The 25,063-nt window shown below is 41.1% G+C and overlaps 1 protein-coding gene across 2 annotated transcripts; it reads right to left on the bottom strand.

Moving 5' to 3' along the window:
* Positions 1 to 4,723: 4,723 nt before the first annotated feature.
* Positions 4,724 to 18,469, bottom strand: DNTTIP2 (deoxynucleotidyltransferase terminal interacting protein 2). Of its 2 annotated transcripts, none has more exons than XM_027536461.1 (7): positions 18,285 to 18,469; positions 15,770 to 17,394; positions 14,336 to 14,474; positions 11,624 to 11,719; positions 10,380 to 10,544; positions 9,064 to 9,173; positions 4,724 to 7,343 (listed from the first exon to the last, which is right to left on the bottom strand). In XM_027536461.1, the coding sequence occupies exons 1-7, from the start codon at positions 18,354 to 18,356 to the stop codon at positions 7,250 to 7,252; spliced, it is 2,301 nt and encodes a 766-aa protein (XP_027392262.1). In that variant the 5' UTR covers positions 18,357 to 18,469; the 3' UTR covers positions 4,724 to 7,249. The 2 variants fall into 2 exon arrangements, with proteins under 2 accessions (XP_027392262.1, XP_027392263.1); XM_027536462.1 differs by lacking the exon at positions 18,285 to 18,469 and adding an exon at positions 17,793 to 17,990 and having other exon boundaries at positions 5,530 to 7,343.
* Positions 18,470 to 25,063: the final 6,594 nt, after the last annotated feature.

The raw sequence follows: 25,063 nt of genomic DNA, 5'->3' as shown, positions 1-25,063 counted from the left end.
TGGTGTCCTTTTATGGAGTCTCGAATGTCAGATCTTGAATGTAGGGGTTGCCTCATGTTTTGTTAGGCAGAGGTAGGACATAGAACGTAAAAAAGCAGAAAGACGTTGTTCAAACCATTTTAGGAAGACTTCCCCAATGGGGAAGATGGAGAACAGGGAAATAGTAGCTTCCCTTTGAGTACCTGTCATGTGCCAGGTATGGGGCTAAGCATTTATCTCAGAAAGATGATGTGTCTGGTTCTGGATATGTTGAGTTAGAGAGGACATCACAATAACATGGATGGGCATGTTACAGAGTTAATAGGAAATTTGCATCTGGAGCAGAGGTGTAGAGATGTAAGGGTGGATGGCCCTCCCTGGTGGTGTACTGAATAAGAATCTGCCTGTTGATGCAGGAGACATGGATTCGATCCCTGGTTCAGGAAGATTCCACATGCTGTGAGCAGCTAAGCCCATGCACCACAATTACTGAAGCCTGTGTGCTGAAGGGTCCACGAGCCACAGCTACTGAGCTCGCGTGCTGCAATTACTGAAGTGCGCACCTAGAGCCTGTGCTCCACAACAAAAGAAGCCACATTGACAAGCCTGCTCCCCCCAACTAGAGAAAACGCATATGCAGCAACAAAACTAAGTGCAACCAAAAATTATTTTAAAAAAAGAGATGTAAGGATGGAGACTTTGGTGTTTTCTGCAGAGAAGTGAGAGCAAAGCAGGAGAGGGAGAACAAGACATTCAAGTTAGACAGAATAGAGGAAGAAGAGGGCAGGCATTATGGAAGACTAGCAAGCAGTGGGCAGAGTAAGAAACCCAGTGAAGAGAAAAAGAGTAGAGAGATAGGAGAAGCAGAAAGTTTATTTTGCTGCAGGCGCCAAGAGAGGCTGGAGCTTCAAGAAGGAAGGGTCAGTAATGTCAAATCACATTTCCTGGCCAGAAGAGATGAAGACAAAGATAAAAGCTATTGAATACAACAGCTGGATGTGTGGAGGAATGGTTTCTCTTGATGGATTAGGTCACAGAAGGAACAGTGGGTATTTCCTTGGCTGGGAGTGGCAGGTCCAAGTAACAGGAAAAAAAAAAAAAAAAGAGGAGATAAAGAAACGTCTCACCAATGGATCCAGATTGATTAGGGAGGAAAATGTATCCTGATGGGGGTGGAGGACTGGGAGGGTGAAATACTTGAGATCAGGCATCTTTGGAGTCTACAGGAGTTTGGAGCCACCTCAGGTAATTTCAAAGTGCAGTCAAGGTTGGGTTAGAGCGAACTGGAGGGAAGGCTAACAGAACAGACTGAGATAGTCAAAGTCCAGAATCTTGACCACTGAACAGTTTCAAGCAGCGAGTCTGAAGTCCATTATGGTGACTGACTGAAGTGGAGTGGAAATAGGGTGACTAGAATTGATGAGACCGAGCCTGAGAAACCACAGGCTTGTCTTGGTTCAGTTGCCTTTGGACAGATCAGGATAATGATTTTCACTAAAGGAAAAACCAAGAGTCACCTTAAAGGACTACAGTCAGGTAAAACATGACAGGGTTGAGTCATGATTCAGCAGTCTCCGAAGCTCGAGGAGAGGCACCGGGCCGGTTGTGTGCTTTCTTCCCCTCACCTGGACAGCCACCTGCACCGCCCCCCCCCCCCCCCCCCCGCCCCGGCAGGTGGGGGCAGCGGACAGTTGAAGCAGGTTAAGTGGCAGACTTGGCTGGAAGGGCAGATGTTACAGCTCCATCAGCCCAAGTTTGGGTGAGCTTTACATTACAGAATTAAGCCGTGACTTGTTCTCCTAGCTCTGCTTCAGATCCAGCCAGTTTGATTTGTGTACACATAAAAATGTATACACATACATTTAAGGGAAAAAAATAGGTTTCCCTGGTAAAACCTTAACACATAGAAAAATCTTATTAACTATAGTGTGTGCCTTGTTTTTGCTCTCAGTACATTACTCCTGTGAACTTCCCTGAGTTACGGGGGTGGAGGAGTGGATGTAGGAGGGAGGGACTGAACAAAACTTCATATAAACATTTCTTCATATAGATGACTGCATGCACATATTTCTCTCCTGCCACTGAAAAAGGTTGAGGAAGACCTCTCAGTCATTTGTAATCATCCTCACTGTTTTGGGGAGCTAAAGTTCATATGGTAATTGACCTAAATCTAATTATAGTTTTCATATTTCACTTTTCTTCCCTTAATGAACAAGACCTCAGAATTTGAGTACATTGCATGGGATCTGAGGTCAAGATTTTGGCACCTGAACCATACCAACTTCTGCTTTGCAATTCTGCCCAGGAGGTTGTAACCAAAAGGAAGATGAATCAATGGAAAACAAAGTATACCACTCATGTAATAGCTTTAGAAGAGCACCATGACTGCAGACTTCTCAGTTAAGCTGCGATTGAATGACTTAGGCCCCTGTCATCCCCTACCTTTCATAGAGAAAGCCTGGCTGAGGAAAGCCCAAACTCTGATTTCCCACTTCATTTGGAAGAGAGAATGATAGGCCTGCCCCCTAACAGGGCAAGAGAGACCGACTGCAGGTGGTTTCTGACCTGTTAATACATCAGCCCTGTTTATTTGTGAAAGTACAGCCTAATGGGTATCTTGGGCTCTCCTCAATCTGGTTAGCAACTCCTCTTCCCTTAGGAGGATTAACTAGGAAGGAGGCAGATGGAGAAGAGCAGGACATCCTAAATACTGTGCAGCCCCACACAAAAGGTGTGGGTCATGTTTTGGTGTTCTAGCCAATTTCTATGCCGTTGTTTAGTCGCTAAGTCGTGTTCCACTCTTTTGTGACCCCATGGACTATAGCCCACCAGGCTCCTCCATTCATGGGATTCTCCAGGCAAGAATATTGGAGTGGGTTGCCATTTCTTACTCCAGGGGATCTTTTGACCCAGGGATCGAACCCATGTGTGAAAGGTTGTTGTTGAATCATGCAAAGACGCTGGGATTCTTGGCCCCCGGAGGAGGAGAATTCAACACGGGGCCAGAGACGAGGCTTGATCGCTCAGAGTTTTTGTGTAATAGTTTTATTAAAGTATAAAGGAGATAGCTTCTGACATAGGCATCAGAAGGGGGCAGAAAGAGTACCCCCCTGCTAGTCTTCAGCTGGATGTTATATAGTCACTAGCAGTCTATTAATAAAAGAAAGGAATGTCTTAAGACTCAGAATGGCACCAGGCCCCTCACCCATAAGATGCATTTTGGGATAATCTTGGCACCAAATGGTTCATCTTGGGCCATAAAATGATTAACTTGAAGAAGGGCAGATCACCATACAAATAGTTTCATTTACATAAATTAGGGGAACAATATCTGAGTATAACATACTGGTTTGTCAAGTAGGTTCTGAGCCAAGAGGCGGAACTGACTTGACAGAGTTTGGGGTAAATGCATAGTACATTAGCATAGCTTAAGACAAACATTTCCATAAGAGAAATATATTGGTTATCTCTAGGTTTGACAATAGTTAACTTCAGGTGAAACCAGGTGTCATTATGGCAACACAGTCTTTTAAGAGAAACCTACTTTTAAATTTGCCGCTTGAGAGAGATAAACATGTCTGACACTTGCAGGCTATTTTCTTCGTTTGGAGACCCCTGGCCTTCCTGCCTGTTACCCTCATGTGTCTCCTGCAGGCTGGAGGCGGGTTCTTTACTGCAGAGCCACTGGTGAAGCCCTTCTATGCTGTACTACCATTAAACTGAAGATAAATTTCAAGAATGTGTTAGGCCTTCTAGATCTGCTCAGCCGCCAGCTGAATGACCTCACCTGATACCATGTGGAGTACAAGCCATCTAGCCCAGCCCTGGCCGGCTGAATCATGAGACTGAGTAAAACAGTGACTGTTTTGAATCACTGAGTCTTGGGGCAATTTGTTACACAGTGATAACGAATGAACACCTATCACCTGAACCTATAAGTTTCCCCTTTCTCGCAGCTGGTGTTCAGTGTTTATTGGTAACTTTACATTTCAGAACCACCTCCATAGTTAGCTAAACCCGCATTTCATAGTTTGAAACATTCCAACTCTGATAAAACACCGATCTGCTTAAGACAAGTCATGCTACTGACCCTGCTTCAGGGAAATAAATTATAATTTGAATGCATTCCATCTTCACTTTTAAACAATGAGACCTGAATTTTACATTCTAGTCAGATGCTTTGGGGAGTTTGTAATCATTTTGTTAATCCTAACTGCATGCTTTCAATAAGATGTAGTTGGTTATTCTAAACAGTAGTTGTCATTGAGAGACTGAACTGAATGAGCACCTGCACACATTCCAGAGATGGTACTGAAAATTTTTTCATGAGTTTTTCTTATATTTGCTATATTTAGAATGCAACCCCTTGAATTTATCCCAGTTGCTCAAAGTTTCATTAAATGTTTCTGTACAGGCTTTCTTCCTTTTAAAAGCCTGCTATTTATTCTCTGAACAGCCAAGCATGGGCTTGTAGTCTGACAGCCGTTAGGGAACCCATGAGACATTTCCTCGGGTCTTAAAAAATAGGTATAATGGTTTTCTCTAAAGCAGTTGTTTTTAATCTCACGGCAGAACACTGAACAGAGCGGATTTTTGTGTTAAGATTCTAGGAAGCTGAGAACCTGCCTTCATCAACTGCTAGTTTTCTAATTTCTTCCATCTTCGTTTTCCTTTCCCTAATTTCCTTACTTTAGGAAAAACAATCCCCCCCGCCAAAAGAAACCAAAAACAAAACAATCAAAACTAGCATTGCAGACTATGTTTTTAATAAGTTGTCTTAAAAGCATTTCAGGGATCTTTCAGGAGCTCCTTAAGGTATTCTGAAGGCTCTTCTTTCATTACACTGTATCAGCATTTGGTACACTTTATAATGCTTTTGAGTTGAGAAGTCATAGTACTTCTGATAGTCATTAGCCTTCAAATAGCTCCAGTAAGTGAACTGAGTTTAGTTGACATAAGCCAAAGTCACTAAACCTGTTTCTCAATGGTTGTTTTGCTTAAAAAAAAAAAAAACACAAGATAAATACATCCATTATTCAAACATAGATTTTTGTAGAAGCCTGAGGGCACGAAGAAACTTCCTTCTCATCTTTACCTAGATATACTTCTATACTGTGTTTTGAAGATTTTAACTTGTGAAGATCATATCTGAGATACAGCTATGGATCTTACCAGTTTTAATCCCTTAAAGAAAATGTTAATAAAGGTGACTTAAATTGACTTTCAGTTGAAGTATTTATTTCAGTATTTCACTGAATAAGGTATTTTACATTTGTTAACTCTTTACTTTGTTCCAAGTTATTTATGTGACTTAAAAAAGATACATAAATAAAGGGACTTCCCTGGGGGTCCAATGGTAAAGACTCCATGCTCCCACTGCAGGGGGTGCAGGTTCGAAACCTGGTCAGGCAACTAAGATTCTGTATAATTTGCAGTGCAGCCAAAAAAAAAAAAAAAAGACTGCAATATCCTGGAAAAAAAAGATTATTAGGTAAAAAACTAAGAAAATCTGAATAAAGTATAAACTTGAAAAAAAAAACTAAAGAATCAATGGAGACAAAAAAAGAGCATGTTACAATTTAACTAAGTAAATCCAGTGGACCCCTGAACAACACAGGTTTGAACTGGGTGGGTCCACTTATACATAGGTTTTCCAGTAAATCCATACTAACGTACTACATGTTCTGCAGGAGTTGACCAGTTGGTTCTCAGATGAAGACCCGTGGATATAGAGGACCTACTTTAAGTTTTTGACTTTTAGCTGCTTGGGGCTCAGAGCCCCTCACCCCTTTGTTCAAGGGTCAGCTATCTTCAGAATACATTTTGTGAGCACCTCTGACATGGGTTAGTGAGGCTGGCACCTAGGTTTAGTTCTTATCACTGCTTCCCAATCTAGAAAGCTCAAATGCTGCCCTGTGTGGGAAGGATTGGAGATTTCCAATTTTGTGTTCCCTGTAAATGCACTACAGTGTCCGAAATATCTGTCATAACTGCAGTTTTGAATACCAGATAATTCAACCTATTCTAGCTTCATGAGTCAGAAACCAGCACGCAGGTTAGACAGATAAAAAGTTGACCCATCCCCTTCAGCCTGAGAAAAAACTGGGTAAATTCTCAGTTGCACAGAGAAACACAATACAAAAGGGCCACCAGTTTTGAGTGTTCCAACACCCCAGCAGCATGAGTTGAAGAAACGTTCCGCTAAGAATGTCTCCTTCTGGAAGAATGTGTATGGGGTAAATGCTTCTTGATTTGATAGTTAATTCTCTCATAGCAGGTCCTTAACGTAAAACTTAATACTCTTGAAATAAAAGCTTTACTATAAAAGAGAACAGATGCTTCCCTCACTCTGCCTATAAATGTCATTTAGTTTTATTACTAGGCTGCTTGTGATGCTAAGCAGTAAACACAAAATAGGAAGCTGCTTATTTACTGAAATCCCAAGAAAGCAGTTCGGCAGAAAACAGAGGTCCCATGAATAACGACATAAAGGAAGCAATAAGCCACCAAGAAGCATGAATAGAAATGACTGGTGTTCCTTGGGTGTCATGAGTTGCTTAGCAAGGATGCATATTTCTGCCACTGGAGACTTTACCTCCTGGCCAAGTTAAAATTATTTGAATACTATTCACTGGAACACAACCCTGAATATGGATAAAAATCTATCTTACCTCCTGTTTCAGTTGCTAAGGAAAGAAAATAGCTCTCCTGCTTCTACCTTTAACCCAAACTTTCCAAGTAGTCTATCTTTTAAGTCCTTTTCATAGCTTCATTTAGTTCTTTGGTCATATATTAACATACACACGCTCCAACACTTACAACATTTCTTTGATTTCAACTATGACTTTTACACTTGCAACAAGATCTCTGTATCCCAGCTTTACCAGTTTTCTGGATTTGAATGTGCAACTGACACAGGGCATCATCTCCCTATGTACACTTCTACATAATAATTACAGTATTGCTTATGTAGCTTTGAAAATACTTTAAATTTTTTGAATGTTAGCAAACTTTGTATTTTCTAAATATATTGATTGAGGTTCTTTTCCTTTTTACCCTCCTCAAAGGGTCTAAACATGAGTGGATCTTTTGTAGACACACCTATTTTTATTCCGGGTGGCATGTGACTGATTCTCTCTCAAATCAAATTTTAACGAGAAACCCCCCAATAGGGCCAGTCTATATTACTTTATGTGACAGTCGTGCTAATTTTTAAATTAGTAAATAAATAAAGAGGAGATGTACAATTTTGTGATTTGCTCAGTGAATCTTAATCACGGAACTTCTTCTTCTTTCGAAACTTCTTTCCTGCTGCATTTGCTGCCTTTTCAGCCATTATCTCTGAGTACTTCCTTCGGTTATATCTAAAAAGAAAAACCAAACCTTTAAGTTCTAAAGTATGACATACCAGACATTAGAAGTTAATGTAACTTTTTGGTGGTGTTTGGGGGGCAGAGGCAGGTGGGGGTGATGGGCAAGTGCTTCTAAATTTTTTTTTTTTTTGCATTTTCACTATCCATCACATCTGTACCAAGTTCCATCATGAATAAGAAGCCATACTAGGAGCTGGAGACAGAGCAGTGAACTAGCCAGCCATAGTCCCTGCCCTCAGAGCTTGTAGTCTAGTGAGAAAAAAGTGGCCATGGTAGAGGCAGGCTTTCGCAAACTTTGAACCACTAGAGACCCATGCTGTAATTTCTGAGACTGCTATCACGATTACAAAATGTAGGTCAATATATGAAGTAAGCAAAGACTCAATCACCTTGTACTCGACACCTCTGTGGGATAGAAAGAGACAAGCTTAAGAAATAGGAAAATGGGAGGAAATCTGACAGTTTGAACATGGGACTGAAGGGAGAAGGTGGCGTTAAGGACTTGCCCTAAGGGATGGAGGGCAATGCCATTCAGTCATGAGAAACAGGACACTGGGAGAGGACTAGAATGTATAGGAAGGACGAAGTCAGGAGACCCCAAGTTAGCTCTCAGAGGGGCTTATGAGATACTCATTAGATGTTCCTGAGGCAGCAGCAGGTTATGTGGCTCTGGACTCAGGAGAGAGCCAGACTAAACATACATTTGAAAGTCAACAGTATACAGATTAATACAACTTTGTGGGGATGAGATTTCCAGGGAGAGAGAAATAAGTGAGAAAAGAGCCTTGCTTATTTCTAAAAGTTTCACCATTACCTAGAATCATGAAAAAGTTTATATAACACTTGAATTAAATTTGTTTTCCATGCCTATATATTAAAATAATTTTAAAAATCCCTGATAAATATTTTCACTTTTGCTATTAAACCAGTCTGGAAGTTCAGCAGAAGTTTCTATATGAGGCATGCTTTTAAATCTATGCTATACACATACCTGCTTCAAGAACATTTAAACATACTTAACTGCCCCCATCTCAGGGGGAAAAAAATCCAGCTCCATTCACTAGCTGTGCCTCTTTTGTCTTGCTCACAACATCTCTCATTTCTTCAGTTCACTCTCAAGTACCGTCCAGTCTAGTTTCCTCCCCACCACTCCCCTAAAAACTCCTGACAAGGTTACTGTGACGTCCACGTAGTAAATTCAGAGGAAGATCTTAGTTCTTAGCTCACTTGCATTCTCAGCAGCATTTATTCCTGTTAACCACTCCCTCTGGCTTTTCTACCTGCCTGTAACACCTTCTTTCCTTGACTTCTATGACACTGCTCTCCTGGTTTTCTTCCTGCCTCCCTGACTTCTTTCCTGGTCTCCTTTGTGGGTTCCTCCTCTAGTTAGTCTCATTTCCTTCTAAAGCAGTGGTTCTGAATCGAGAATGCTTTTGCACGCCAGGGAACATCTGAAAACGTTTGAAGACATTTTTGAATGTCATGAATTGGGACGGAGAGGAGTGCGCTACCAGCATCTAATGGGCAGACACCAGGGATGCTGTTAAAGATCCTACAGTGTAAAGTCCTCCCTAAGAATTATCCCACCCAATATACCTAATAGTTCTGTTGAGAAACTGTGCTAAAGCATTTAAAAATCATCTTGAATTTAAAGTTTTTGCACAATCTAAAGGAAAACATATATTATAAAGTGAAACATAAATTCCTTTACCTTCTGAACTCAGAATCAGCCAGCAGTTCCTCCACAATAGTTCTCTTCCTTTGTTTCTTGGGAACTCGTGAATGGTAGAAGTCAGCAGGATTGTCAACAATGGTTCCAATCTATGAATGAATGATTGAAGTAAGTGATTGAAATAAGTCATGCAATACCTGAAAGTCAAGCTGTCGTCTTATCTCAGGGGAGCTCTAACAAAGTTTATTTATAGAAAGGAATGGAAAACACAGCTTGTATTTTACCAGTATTAAAGTTAGTTTTGCCATTTCTTAAAAAAAAATCACTTATTCAACCTGCACTGGGTCCTACTAGTGACATTTCTTCATTAAAATTTTTGAGTAAAACTAAAATTCCTTCTATGTAAGTGCTAGACTGTAAATTCTTGATGAATAGTCTGAACAGAAGAAAAATGGGACAGATAAAAATAACACCTTTTTAGTTTTCCAATTTAACGAGATTGATACACACATTCTACTATATACCTGTTAGATCTCCTAGGTTATCATAAATGCTGCCAGCTTAGAACCTTCTTACTGAACACTTGGCATTTGTTCATACATTCAACCAAGTAAAATATACAATGTTTGCTATGTGCCAGGAACTGGGCCAGGGTTAGGGAAACAAAGAGTATCTGGTCCCTGCTAGTGAGTGGCCAGTTTTATAGAAGATCCAAAGAGACACGGCTAAAAATGAAAGCATAACCTAGTATTATCTTGAACAAAACACTCTAGATTCTCTGAAAACAAAGTGGCCAATTCTACCAAATTCACAAGGATGACATTTTCGCTTGGACTTGTATGGGTAAAATTTCACCAAGCAGAGATGGCAGAGCCAAACACTAAAGTGAGAATGACTAGGCCAGCCAGTGCATATCCCGAGAAGACTGAGCAGCCGAGTGTGTTGGAGCTTAGAGGGCTATGTGACCAAAATAAGGATTAGTGAACTGGTGTGGGTGCAGATTGTAAAGGGCTACATCATAGGATAGAGATTCTATCCTACAGGTTATAAAGAATCACTGGTGGTATTACTGAATATCTTGATACCACTGAGGTGTATCATTAATACACGGTACACCCATCTTACAGGTTCCATATTCACAGAGCTCATCTGGAAACCTAGTTACCATTTGGAACACTGTATTTTGATTAGGAAAGCCATTACAGGCTGATGGCTATCTGAACTGGGTTCTGGCCATTATATGGTCCAAGCAGATATACACTGTAAATACACATTTAAGAGGAAACAAGTCACTGTAGTGTTTTCCAGACTAAAATCCTCACAACATCACTACCATTACTCTGTTTGCTTTATACCTGGAAGTACTTAGGGAAGCCATCTCTATCATTTTTCTTGTAAAACCTTTTTGGGTCCATGCTAGCTCTCATCTTCAGTGCTTTGAGATCATTTTTCAGTTCATCTGTCAGTTCTGGCGCTTTCATACCAAACCATCCATCACCTGCTGTTTTTTGTCGCTCTTGCTGAAATTCAAAATTTCAAAAACAATTAGAAAATTCTCATTTTTAATAAGTAGTGTATAACTACACCTCATTTCAATATTATGAAGAAAATTTCATGAATTAAAACCAAGTAAGGTTACTTAACAGGAATGTATATGTTAGTCTCCAGATACACCTTTCATAAAATGAATTAAATGACAAAAATCCATTTCTCTCAATACGTTAGACACAGCACTATCAGTGTCATAAATGACGGCTCCTTAAAATTAATTTTGTATCTCAGTAAGAACTGCTGACTTGTTGGGAGAATAGCCGACAATGTCGATGTTTTATTGTCTGAGATATCCTACAAGAGGTAAAGTATAAAAACATTCTTACATCTGGAGCCTTTCTATAAACATTTAACATTTTTATTCAGTCACCCAGTTGTCTCTTAAAAGTTACTCTCTCCAACATGCCCAGAATTTGTATTATTTCTAAAATTCAAAATCTTTCTGTTTTTTGGAAAATTTACAGCAAGTTATTTGCTCCATTTCATTGTTTTGTTCATCAGCAAATATTAATGTTTACCACCTGCCAGGGTGCTCTGGTCATATCAGTGACATTACTGGAGCACCATCCTCAAATTTCCTTGTGTACCATCCATAATTTCTTTATGCTTACTAGTTGAAATGGAAGTAGTCCCCTGTTTTTTACTCAAGAAATTCCTTGCTCTCATTTGGCAGACTAAATAGGCTGGTGTTTTTAGCTGGTGACATTACTTCAAGAGCCAGCAACAGAGTTCCCAGCCTTCTGTGACCAGTACCTATAAGCCACGACACAGTATGGTGTGGACAGTGACCATGTATGCTGGCTGCCACTGTTTTTAATGAAGGGAAAAAAGAGCTGTATCCAAGTGCACCAATCGCTGCACTTTCACTTCGTGAAAATTTACATGAAATGTGTTTATGAAACCATATTTTATGGGCTCTTAATTACCTGTGATAATTTTCTTTGGAAACATATATTTTAATTGTACAACCATGTTAGACAAGCTGAATATATATATATATATATAGTCAAACACATTAAATGCTCTAAGTAAGAATCACTGTACTTACTCTGCGTTTTTTCTGAAGTTTATATTTTGATTCACTATATGGTGGGACACAGTAGTTTTTTTCAAATTCAGGCGTAATGACAGTTTTCTGCAGAAGCTACAAATATATTAAACTGGTTTTAAAATAATGTCAAAATGTCAACATTTTTGCCTTAAAAAGGAAACATCTCCCACACTGATGACTCCAGATACATTAACCTTCTTTATAGACAGATATACTACTGCAAAGTTGTTCCTGTTCTTAAATCTATAAATTATATAAAAATAAAAATGCTTTAGGAGACAAACTGAAGGGTTATTTTAGGGTATCTTTAAAATTAATATTCATTCAAATTTCTTTTTCTAATTTGAATTTGCACACACCAGACATACATTAATGTGTCCACTCGCATTTCATTGGTTTGCAACCAGCCACCTGCACCAACCAATTGGAAAACAAAGACAACAGAAACAATGCTATAGTGTTCTGGAACTTCCTGAAAAAACAAAAAAACACCTGACTAGCCTAAGTTCTTTTGATGTTGACAAAACAGCTTTATGTGATCTGAGACCAGCTAGACTTCTGATAAGAACAGCAGTAATAGATTTTGATTAAACAACACATGCTTTTAATGGTACACCAATTAAATCATACCATCAAGCAAATCTGCTTTTTGCAACTCAACAACATATCAAAGATGTTCTTTCAATGTCAATTCATACAAAGATCAACTTCATTCATAGCTGTTATGCACAATTTTTCTTGATATTTAGTTTAAGTCTCTATTAAATTTTTTTCCATTAAATATTATAAACATCTCTGAATACTTGTGATTATTTCTGTAAAACAGATTCCAAAACGTGTTGTTTAAATTTTGATAGGTACCACTAAATTGCCTTGAATCCAAGTAGTATAAACCCCTACCAGAAGGTAATCAGTACCTTTTTTTTTTAACATAGCTAACACTGGTGATTATCTCTGTGTTTTGTCAGTGGTACCTCATGAATGTTTCCATTTGCTGCTGATCATCCTTTTGTGTTTTTTTTTTTAGCTGTGTATAAGTCTTCTTCCGTGGAACGCCTGCATCTGTTTGGGGTCGGGGTGGGGGGGGGGCGGTGTTCTTTTTTATTTTTATACAAGGTTGTGTTCTTATTAATTTGAAGAATTATATTCTGTATCTTAGTGGTATTAAACCCATGGCCTTTTACTTATCTTTGTTTAGATGTTTTTAATTGCCTAAGTTTAAAAACTTTAGTCAAATCTGTTATCTTTTCCTAAATGTCTTCTGCATTTTTTGATTACTTGCCTAGGGTAATTAAATACTGTCTTAATACTGTGTATGTGACTAAAAGGAACCTCAGACTCATTAGTCATTTCCCTAGAACAAGAACTAAAGACAGTTCACAAAACTGTTAGCCCGCAAAACAGTTCACAGGAACGTAGCAAATGTTAACTTGGTCAATAACATTTGCAATTATTAAATCTTCAATTCAAATTTAGGACTAGAAGTTGCTGCGTAGCACAGTAGTGGTCTAGACTTTCCTATCAGTCAGAGAAGAATGCATGACATTTATTTTATAGGTTATTAAGAGCTGGTTGTGTATCAAGTACTATAGTAGGGTTTAGAGTGGTTCTCAACTGAGAGCAACTGGCAATGTCTGAAGACATTCTGAGGTGGGGGGCATGAACTGGTAGAGATGGATGCTATTGGCACCTATGGGGTAGAGGCTGGGATGCTGCTAAACATTCTACAACACACACATCTTCCCACAACAAATAATTATCCGGCCCAAACGTCAGCTTTGCTAAGGTTGAGAAATCCTGTTTTTTTCCAGTGCTAAGAACACAGCAGGCAGACAGAGCCAGATGGAACAGAGGCACCTTGAAAGGCTCTGGGGAACCACTCAAGGACTTAAACAGGAGAGTATCATGGTCAGATGGTATTTTGTGTTTTTAGAATGAGAAATCTAGCAAGACCATTGAGGACGGCTTGAAGAAGAGGAGGCCAATGCAGTGGTCTAGACAAAAAGTAAAACAGATGTCACTAGTCAGTGACAGTGGGGTGGAAAGGAGGGAGCGGAATATTAATAGAAAGTATATAAGAGCACTGTCCTTTAAGCTTAGTTACTGATTACAAAAGAGAAATAGATTTTGGTGTTATTAACCAGGATAAATAATACAAGAGGAGAAGCTGGTTCAGGCAAGGAAGAAGAGAAGGGCAATTAGTGAAGTCAAGTGCCTGAATGCATCTGAATGAACAAAGAATAGGCACCTGAGTTTAAAGACCTGTGTAGGCTGCAAGACTAGGAAATACTACAGATTTAGGAGGAAGCCATTCAAGGTGGCAGCAGAAACTGAAGGCTTGTGTAAGGTTACCTAACGTGTAATTTCCTTCTAAAAATATATATACAATTTAATGTCTATGAGCACATATGCTTTTTCCCGGTGGGGTTAATGGGTACTCACAGCTTTCAGATTTTTAACAGAGTCCAAAGCAGTGAGGAACGAAAAATATAGCAAGAAAAAACGAAAAAACTCTGGGATCATAACTGGTGCTTGCCAGAAGAAGAACACTGACCCTACATTAGTTTTCAAATACCACCTTTGGCTGGGATTTTATGATAAAAGAAAAAAGGAGCACAGTAGGCTAATGTGGTTTCACTGCAGGAAAACTAGTCTCTTACCAAGGACTAATCATCTCTAGAAGTGACTGGTGAGTTCTGTGCAGCTTACCTCATCTTTCCTTTTCTCTTTCATCTGTGTTAGGGTTCTCTTGTTCAACTGTACCTTGTCTGCATTGAAATTAATATACAAACCACCCAGCTCCTTAATATTCAGTCCAGTATCTATGCTGCTGCTCATCAACTTCAGACTGAAAGAGAAATGATCACTTTTAAGTGATTAAGAAATAATCTTTAGATCATTTAGCAATTCAAAATGAAAACTGAGACTTTTCATTTAGAAGAAATTATAGGATAAATAATTAAGCCTTTTGAGAGCACATCCAAATTTATTCCCCAAATTTTCTTAAAAGAGGATTAAGGCCATATTATATGTCAACAGACTTCATACACGTATTTTACAAGGAAAGAGTTACAGAAAAAAGGAAATACATCTGGCATTTAGCTCAACTTCATATGTAGGTAGTAAATTAATAAATGTCCATATTTTTCCATCTCAAAAGCCAATGAGACAGGGCCTTTTTCTCTTTACTTCTAAGTTATCCAAACTTGGAATTTTTTCCTGAGTATTTAAGGACATTTAGTAGTGCCTCTAAATCAGTGAGTTTTAAACAACAGTGAGCATCTGTATTTTCCACCAGAGCTTAAAAAAAATGTAACTGTCATACCCTAGATCCACCAAATCAGAATCTTCAGCAGTTGGCTTCGGCTTCTGCCGTATTTATGTAATTACTAAAGTCTTTTTTTACAAGTACACTTACATAAACACTTGGACTTAGTTTCTTCCCTAATTATTCATATAAACTGAGCAGTTTAAAGTTCCCATAAACAACCTCTATTCAATTACAGTGCCTTGGCAGTGATTCTCAACCCTGAGTGTATGTTACAGTTATCCTGGGGAAAGGGTGTGGCTCCTAAAAAATCAGTACACCTGAGACTAGTCTCGGAGATTCCACTGGTTTACAGTGAAGACTGGGCATCTGTTAACGTACAGTTCCTTCCAAGGATACCTGTATTTTCAGTGGATAGACTGCCACCAAAGGCCTGTGCCTGGGAAAAACAAATTTGGAAAACAGAAAAACTAAAGAAACCGCCTCCAAAGACTGCTTTTTAATGGCAGTACATGGGATTATAGGTTACTATTTTTCTCAGTTTTCCTCTATTTTTCAATTTCTCTACAATCAACATGCATAAAAAAGCCAAGTTACCTTCCTTCCCTTTTGTATGTTGCTCTTAATAATCATGCAAGAAAATCTTAACAGATCATTTTTAATATACCATCAAACGGAATACTTTTAGCTCTCACCAGTGGGAAAAATATGACTAACAAAGGCACCCACATAAACAAGGGAAACCCTGACAGATAAAGAACCCAAAGCAGTACTTTTTTTCAGTTCCTATGCTTTGTAATATTTCTATGGTAAATTATTGCCACTTGAAGCACGTATCAAAAGCTTACTTTAAAAAAATAAAAGATAAAACTTACAGTTTAGATTTTGTGTTACTTAGCAAGTTGTCTTCATCACTAAACTCATTATCTTTATTTCTGTCATGGTCTGATAGTTCTTCTTCACTTTCTTCCTCTTCCTCCTCCTCCTCCTCCTCAGTGGCAACCTCACCTGCCTTGTCTTCTTCATCCAAGTAAAAATTTTTATCAGCACTCAACCCGGGAGTAGTGTCAATCACAAACAATGCATTGTCATGTGACAGATTTTCTGAGTCTCCATTTAGGGACTCTTTGTTACCATTATTTTCAACAAAACACACGGTGTCCTCTTCATTCTCACTGTGTTCAGACTGTTGGCTTTCATCACTGCTGAGAACTAACAAAACAGAATCATCTTTATCCTGAGTTGTGTTGAACTCAAGATTACTTGGTTTGGTATCACTCTCAGAATCTACCTCCTTTTCTTTGCTCATGTCTTCACTAACACCTATAACTGTGCACTCTTCATCACTATCACTATAACTACCGTCACCAGGTTCTGAGCAGTCACTTGTTTTTATGGCATTCTTTCTCTCTTCATTCCATCTGTCCATTTCCACAACTGCAAATGTCTGAGCTAACGATTTCATCACAGCCTCATGGTTCAGAGTTGAAGACTCTGATGTGGTTTTGTCACTTTCAGGGGTTGAATGCCTTTGAGAAACTAACTGCTGAAGGCCAGTATCCTGAAATTCAGAAAGATTCAACTGAGAGTTCTTCTCATTACCTTCTTTTCCCCCATCTATTATTTTTTTGGCTTCTTCATCTAAACTTTTACAATTCTGCTTTGTTATTTCTTTGAGAGGTGAAATACTGTCCTGCTTTTCCTCTCTTATGGTAAAATTTCGGGTTTTTTTCACTGCTAGTTTTTTTCCTGAAATTCCAAAGAAGGAATCATCAGGGTCATTATAAATTTCATTATTAGAGAAATTTGGCTTATTTATCTGAGAAAGTGATCTTGCTAGTAAACGAGAAGTTCGTCTGTTAACTGAATCCTCTAAATTCACAGGTGTATGTATGATTTCCTTCTCATTTTCCAGTACAATCTTAGTATTATTCTCCTCAGTTTGTGCCTGTAATTTCCTTTGCATACTCCTTGTTGTTCTCCTAGTTGCAATTCCAGAAAATGAAATGTCTGAGCATGATGACTCAGCATCAGAAATAACTTCCACATGGGATTCTTGCTTTGGCTCTCTTTGGGATTTAGCCTTACTTCTTCTGGTTGTTATTTCTGTGGGAGGCATAATTCTAGAAATACCTGAAACATGTGAGTCTGCTTCAGAGACGACTTCTTCAGTATGAGACTCACTTACCCGAGTTATTTTCAGCCTTTTCCTTACACTAGAAACTGGGGTGCCTGCAACTAAGATCTGTCTTCTCCTAGTTACTCTGAACACAGGATCCTGGACCTCAGGCACAGAAGAACAATCTGACTCTGCTTCAGAGATCTCGCCATCCGTCGCAGGTTTGTTCATTTCTGGTAATGAGCCTGTAGTTCCACTCTTCCTGGTTTTAGGAGCTGGACTTCGTTCCGGAGTGGTCTGTGATTCAGTAGTATTTGGGTTATCAGGTGAAGACCCCTTCCTGCCTTTTGGGTGCACGTGAAGTCTTGTGACAGCAGAATTCTGTAAGCCAATTACACTGTAATTTAGGTAGGGCTGGGACAAGGGCAAAGTGAATGAGGCACTCCCTTCAAAAGCAAATTTTAAGGGGGCACTGGAAAAACTCAGTAAACAAAATTAATGTAAAATAATAACTACCATCACCACCCACAATTAAAAGAATCAATAGCTAGATACTGGATCTGACTTCGCATTTGTAGGTCCTGCCTCACTAGCGTTCACCTCAGTCCTGACTTTAGGAAACAAATAACTGCAAATAAAAATCTTCCTCATGCAAGGTCACAAATGCTTGGTGGACCTACATTCCGACACACATTCAGGAAAAGAACATTCCGACACACATTCAGGAAAAGAACAAAGAAACCAACGATGTGTTCAGGAAAACACGCCAATGAAATTACTTTTCATATCTACGTGGACTAATACTCCCTTCGCTTCATCGCAGCATCAGAGGCAGCAGACAATTAGCACCACTGAATTACGAGGTGACGTCACCGCGGTCCTCTCCCCTCCAGAAGGAAGTGCTGTCGAGGCACAGTCAGTCTTCCCACGTGAAAACGGTGCCTTCTCCAATCCACGATTGGCGGCCGAAATTAATCCTCCGTTGGCAGTAAGGTTAAAAAGCGAGCAGTGCATCTGCATTACGGAGCTGAACTACGCAAATCAAGTTACCTAATCTATTACCTGCCAAACATTACCTTAAAAGATCCCAATGTGGTCTTTAGAAGCTACAGGCTTAGAGAGGAGCCTGGTATGCAGAAGCGCGCCGCCAGTCCTGGCTTTTCTGCCGTTCCTTCCCCAAGGCTCCACTGGACCCCTGCACCGCCCACCTTTCTCAGCACTGCTCTGCGAAGCAGTTAGAAGAAATGAGGGAGACTTTCGAGTTTTCCTACCTTCTGCCGCAAGCTTTCAACTGACGTGGCTTCGTTCCCGGCCTGAGGCCGCGCAGACCTAGTAACCACCATCTTCCCGGCGTGTGGCTCCCGCAGCCTCCCTCTGGTCCCGCGACCCGGAAGTACGTCAGAGATGCGCCTCACTCGCGTTTCCCGCGAGAATCTCGGAACTCAAGAGAATCTCGTGCCGCCTCGGCCACTCAGACCTCAGTTCAGTCAGTTCAGTCACTCAGTCGTGTCCGACTCTTTGCGACCCCATGAGTCGCAACACGCCAGGCCTCCCTGTCCATCACCAACTCCCGGAGTTCACTCAGACTCACGTCCATCGAGTCAGTGATGCCATCCAGCCATCTCATCCTCTGTCGTCTCCTTCTCCTCCTGCCCCCAATCCCTCCCAGCATCAGAGTCTTTTCCAATGAGTCAACTCTTCGCATGAGGTGGCCAAAGTACTGGAGTTTCAGCTTTAGCATCAGTCCTTCCAAAGAAATCCCAGGGCTGATCTCCTTGGAGTCCAAGGTACTCAAGAGTCTTCTCCAACGGACCTAGGTCAAGGCAATCCGAGCCGGGATTCCGAAGGGCTCGGTTTTAGAGTTCAGTACAGTGCGGGACTCCCATGGATGGAGGAGCCTGGGAGCTGCAGTCAATGGGGTTACTAAGAGACGGACGCGACTGAGAGGTCACTTTCACTTTAATGCATTTTAGAAGGAAATGGCAACCCACTCCAGTGTTCTTGCCTGGAGAATCCCAGGGACGGGGGAGCCTGGTGGGCTGCCATCTATGGGGGTCGCACAGAGTTGGACACGACTGAAGTGACTTAGCAGCAACAGTGCGGGACTTCGCTGGTGGCTCAGACGGTGAAGCGTCTACCGTCTGAGAATGCGGGAGACCTGGGTTCAATCCCTGGGTCGGGAAGATCTCCTGGAGAAGGAAATGGCACCCCACTCCAGTACTCTTGCCTGGAAAATCCCATGGACGGAGGAGCCTGGTAGGCTACACTCCGTGGGGTCGCAAAGAGTCGGACATGACTGAGCGACTTCACTCACTTGCACTCACTCACAGTGCGGTAGAAGACAGCCCAGGCTGGTGCAGGGAGAGACCTTCCCGCAATGATCTAGGGCCCTTGTCCCCATTACACCCGAATGGATTCGAAAATAGCATCATGTGCCCACTACATCTATCCTCTCGTTTGTTCAGCAAAAGACTTAATGTAGCCATGGTTATGGCCAAAGGAGACGTTTGCATTATTTATCGCTCCTCCTACTCCTGCTCCTAAGTCGCTTCAGTCGTGTCCGACTCTGTGCGACCCCAGAGACGGCAGCCCACCAGGCTCCCCCGTCCCAACACCTTAAAAAAACAAAAACATTCCCCCGCCCCCAACACACTCTTGTATTACGTGTGAAGTCAAATAAAATAAAAGCCCTAGTTAGGGTAAAAGATGTGTCTGCTAAATGCCCAGGAACTCGACTAGTTAGGAAGGAAGCTATATAATTTAAAGGTGAGATGGTGAGTAGGGATGGGGAATAAGCAGAATAGAAGAATGTTAAATTGCAAAGGAGATTTTTTTTAAAAAGATTTTTATTTTCAGTGAAAGAAAGAGAATGACCAGAACCAGGAAAAGCTTTTTGATTTTTCCTTCAGAATGGAGAAAGAAGAGCTAGAATATATTTGAGGGCAATGGATGAAGACGTAAACAGATGTTGGCGATGAGAACGCGCGCCTCATTGTTATCTTTTCTCTCCTACTTTATAACAGAAAACTATTTTTTTTTTTTTTGCCTTAAAGTCACGAAGTACAGAATTTTCAGTGGGCACACTGCCCTCAGCTAAATAACTCCTCTCACAGTTTTATTTGCAGACAGATACGGCTGTTTGAGCTAATTACAGATCATTAAGTGTTGGGTAGTTCTCTGCTGCTGCTGCTGCATGGCTTCAGTCCTGTCCGACTCTGCGCGACCCCATAGACGGCAGCCCACCAGGCTCCCCTGTCCCTGGGATTCTCCAGGCAAGACCACTGGAGTGGGCTGCCATTTCCTTCTCCAATGCATGGAAGTGAAAAGTGAAAGTGAAGTTGCTCAGTCATGTCCGACTCTTCACGACCCCATGGACTGCAGCCTAACAGGTTCCTGCATCCATGGGAGTTTCTAGGCAAGAGTACTGGAGTGGGGTGCCACTGCCTTCTCCGGGGTAGTTCTCTAGAGACCTCTTAAAAGAGGAGGTTCTCCTTGCCTTTAACTTCATTCCACTCCCTGGAGAGTCATGTTCCCTGGTTTTCAAGCAGCAATCTTGTGCCATGAAGAGGAGAGCCATGCTTTAAGGATCGCAGAGCAGTGACAAAAACGTTTCTGACAAATTGGGGAACTGCCGTATCAGTTGTTGCAGTCACTCAGTCGTGTCCAACTCTTTGTGACCCCATGAATTGGAGCACGCCAGGCTTCCCTTTCACTGCTGCTGCTGCCAAGTCGCTTCAGTCGTGTCCGACTCTGTGCGACCCCATAGACGGCAGCCCACCAGGCTCCCCGTCCCTGGGATTCTCCAGGCAAGAACACTGAGTGGGTTGCCATTTCCTTCTCCAATGCATGAAAGTGAAAAGTCAAAGTGAAGTCGCTTAGTCGTGTCCAACTCTTAGCGACCCCATGGACTGCAGCCTACCAGGCTCCTCTGTCCATGGGATTTTCCAGGCAAGAGTACTGGAGTGGGGTGCCATTGCCTTCTCCCTTCACTACTGTCTCCCAGTTTGCACAAACTCACATCCAGTGATGCCACCCAACCGTCTCATCCTGTCACCCCCTTCTCCTCCTGCCCTCAGTCTTTCCCAGCATCAGGGTCTTTTCCAGTAAGTCAGCTCTTTGCATCATGTGGCCAAAGTATTGGAGTTTCAGCTTCAGCATTAGTTCTTCCAATGAATATGCTGATTTCCTTTAGGATGGACTGGTTTGATCTCCTTGCTGTCCAAGGGACTCTCAAGAGTAGTCTCAGCACCAAAGTTTGAAAGCATCAGTTCTTCAGTGCTCAGACTTTATGGTCTTGTTCATGACTACTGGAAAAACCATAGCTTTGACTATATAGACCTATGCTGGCAAAGTTATATCTCTGCTTTTTAATATACTGTCTAGGTTTCTCATAGCTTTTCTTCCAAGAAGCAAGTGTCTTATTCTAAACAGACTAATTTTAGAGCTGTTTCACCTGAGAGAAACATCTCTCACTTTAAACCACTGTTTTTTTTGGGATTTTCTGTTTTGCAGCTGAGCCTAATCCCAGCTAAAGAATGGAATTTTTTAAAAAACTGGAGCTGGAGCTACAGAGGAATGTTCCTTCCTTTGAGGCAAGAGGGAAAAGTAGATAATTGAAGCAGAGAGGAGACTGTAAATGCAGGGGAATTAAAGTGGAGAGAAAAGGAGGGGATCTGAGAGAACATCAATCTATGTAAGTTGGAGTAGGTAAGAAAGAACAGAAGACATGCTAAATTTGAAGAGATGGGATGGGGTAGAGGAAGGAAGGTGAAGCAACAAGGTGGGTAATGGAGATCAAAGCAGCAGAAGACAACAGCTTCAATTACAGTAATCAGTAGTTCAGTTCAGTCACTCAGTCGTGTCCGACCCTATGACCCCATGAATCACAGCACGCCAGGCCTCCCTGTCCATCACCAACTCCCGGAGTTCACTCAAACTCATGTCCATCCAGTCGGTGATGCTATCCAGCCATCTCATCCTCTGTCGTCCCCTTCTCCTCCTGCCCCCAATCCCCCCCAGCATCAGAGTCTTTTCCAATAAGTCAACTCTTCGCATGAGGTGGCCAAAATACTGGAGTTTCAGCTTTAGCATCAGTCCTTCCAAAGAACACCCAGGACTGATCTCCTTTAGGATGGACTGGCTGGATTTCCTTGCAGTCCAAGGGACTCTCAAGAGTCTTCTCCAACACCACAGTTCAAAAGCATCAATTCTTTGGCGCTCAGTTTTCTTCACAGTCCAACTCTCACATCCATACATGACCACAGGAAAAACCATAGCCTTGACTAGACGGACATTTGTTGGCAAAGTAATGTCTCTGCTTTTGAATATGTTGTCTAGGTTGGTCATAACTTTCCTTCCAAGGAGTAAGCGTCTTCTAATTTCATGGCTGCAGTCACCATCTGCAGTGATTTTGGAGCCCCCCAAAATAAAGTCTGACACTGTTTCCACTGTTTCCCCATCTATTTCCCATGAAGTGATGGGACCAGATGCCATGATGTTAGTTTTCTGAATGTTAAGCTTTAAGCCAACTTTTTCACTCTCCTCTTTCACTTTCATCAAGAGGCTTTTTAGTTCCTAATCAGTAGAGCACTTACTATATGCTGGTACTACATGCATTAACTCATTTAATATATACTTATGTACACCATTTAATATATATGACCACTTTAACATGAACAAATGCATGAAAATAGAAATTAAGATCACAGGAGTTGTGTAGAAAATTGGGAGAATATTATTAATATATAACCAGTGTGTACTATTCACTTACAAGCATGGCCCCTTTAAAATGAAAAAGCAAAACGCTCCCAAGTATTTAGAATCTAAAAAGTTCAAGAACAAAAATAAAATACTAAGATTAAAATGTCAGTACATATTAGTAATATAAGAAGACTGGACTGGTCTGCTGATCAGGGGCAAAACTGTGAAGTATTCTATTTGAACTGAACATGTCTGCCATGTTTCCCCATCTCTGCCTTCTTTACCTGCTCTCTTCTTTTCCCAAAGTGGATTTTGGGAAGATACAGTAAATATAAAAACACAGTAATTATTACTCAGGCCTAAAGGGAAACTCCCCCATAATATTTTACTAACTAAAAATCTTATAGGGTTGAATCTCTTGCAGGAATTTTAACCAAAAGGTAAGAGTTCAGTTCAGTTCAGTTGCTCAGTCGTGTCCGACTCTTTGCAACCCCATGGACTGCAGCACTCCAGTCCTCCCTGTCCATTACCAACTCCCGGAGTTTACCCAAACTCATGTCCACTGAGTCAGTGATGCCATCCAACCATCTCATCCTCTGTTGTCCCCTTCTTCTCCTGCCCTCAATCTTTCCCAGCATCAGGGTCTTTTCCAATGAGAATTTTAGTGCATATGCCTAAAAATACATACTATTCATGGTCACTTTACATTACTACATACAAAATATTACTTTTAAATTAAGTTTGACTGGTAAGATGGTCTCCATTGATCCTATCCTCTGGTCTTCATGCCCTTAAGTATGGGCTAGACCTAGTTTCTTATAATGAAAAGAACCTAACAAAAGTGATGGGTGTCACTTTCAAGATGAGATTACAAAAAAGGCTGGCTTCTCTCTTGTACCTTCTCACTCACTCATTCTGTTGGAAGCTAGTAACTGGTTGCTATGAGCTGCCCTATAGAGACGGCCATGTGGCAAGGAAGTGAGGAAGGCCCCTGGCTTATAGCCAGAAAGGAAACTGAGTCCAGTCAACAACCTCATGAGCAAGCTTGGAAGGAGACCAACCTCAATCAAGCACACAGAGGAGACTGGAGTCCCAGATAACGGGGACTGCAACATTTTGAGAGGCCTTGAGGTATCCAGGTGCAGCAATAGATAATACAGTCAATACTGTCTGTTCTAAAAATTTCATGTAAAGGAAATAATGTACTTTCATGTCCAGCTTCTTTCACTCAGCCTATTACCGAGACTCATCCATATTACTGTGTATGAAAGTGAAAGGGAAGTCACTCAGTCCTGTCTACCCTGTGGACTGTAGCCTACCAGGCTCCTCTGTCCATGGGATTTTCCAGGCAAGAATACTGGAGTGGGTTGCCATTTCCTTCTCCAGGGGATCTTCCCAACACAGGGATCAAACCTGGGTCTCTGCATGGTAGGCAGACGTTTTACCTTCTGAGCCACCACGGAATTCCAAAGTACTATAGATATTGGTATATGTCTTTTTCAGATATATGATTTCTCTTGTATGGATGTGAAAGTTGGACTGTGAAGAAGGCTGAGCACTGAACTGATGCTTTTGAACTGTGGTGTTGGAGAAGACTCTTGAGAGTACCTTGGACTGCAAGGAGATCCAACCAGTCCATTCTAAAGGAGATCAGCCCTGGGATTTCTTTGGAAGGAATGATGCTAAAGCTGAAACTCCAGTACTGTGGCCACCTCATGCGAAGAGTTGACTCATTGGAAAAGACTCTGATGCTGGGAGGGATTGGGGGCAAGAGGAGAAGGGGACGACAGAGGATGAGATGGCTGGATGGCATCACTGACTCGATGGATGTGAGTCTCGGTGAACTCTGGGAGTTGGTGATGGACAGGGAGGCCTGGCGTGCTGCGATTCATGGGGTCACAAAGAGTCAGACACGACTGAGTGACTGAACTGATCTGATCTGAAACACCTAGGAGTGGAGTTGCTGGGTCACATGGTACATTTTGTAAGAAATCTAGTAATTTTTCATAGTAGTTGTACCATTTTACTGGACCATGTGAGAGTTGCTTCCTCTACATCCTTGCCACTACTTGCTACTGTCTTTAAAAATTTTAGGTACTTTGGTGATATTTCATTATGGTTTTAATTGGCATTTCCCTGATGACTAATGATGTTGAACATCTTATATGTTCTTACTGAGTATTCATGTCTTCTTTGGGGGAAAAAAATCTGTCCTAAATTTTGCCTAATTTTTCTTGGGTTGTCTTAAACTGTAAGAAGTTCTTTAAACACTCTGGATGCAAGATCCTTATCAAATGTATGATTTTCAAGTATCTTATCCTGTTTTTAGGTTGCCTTTTGACTTTCTTAA

Source organism: Bos indicus x Bos taurus, chromosome 3 (assembly GCF_003369695.1).
Source record: "Bos indicus x Bos taurus breed Angus x Brahman F1 hybrid chromosome 3, Bos_hybrid_MaternalHap_v2.0, whole genome shotgun sequence".
In the NCBI taxonomy this organism is placed as follows: Eukaryota; Metazoa; Chordata; class Mammalia; order Artiodactyla; family Bovidae; genus Bos; species Bos indicus x Bos taurus.
Note: the sequence above shows the minus strand (reverse complement) of the source record. Positions and strands in the feature narration are given on the sequence as shown.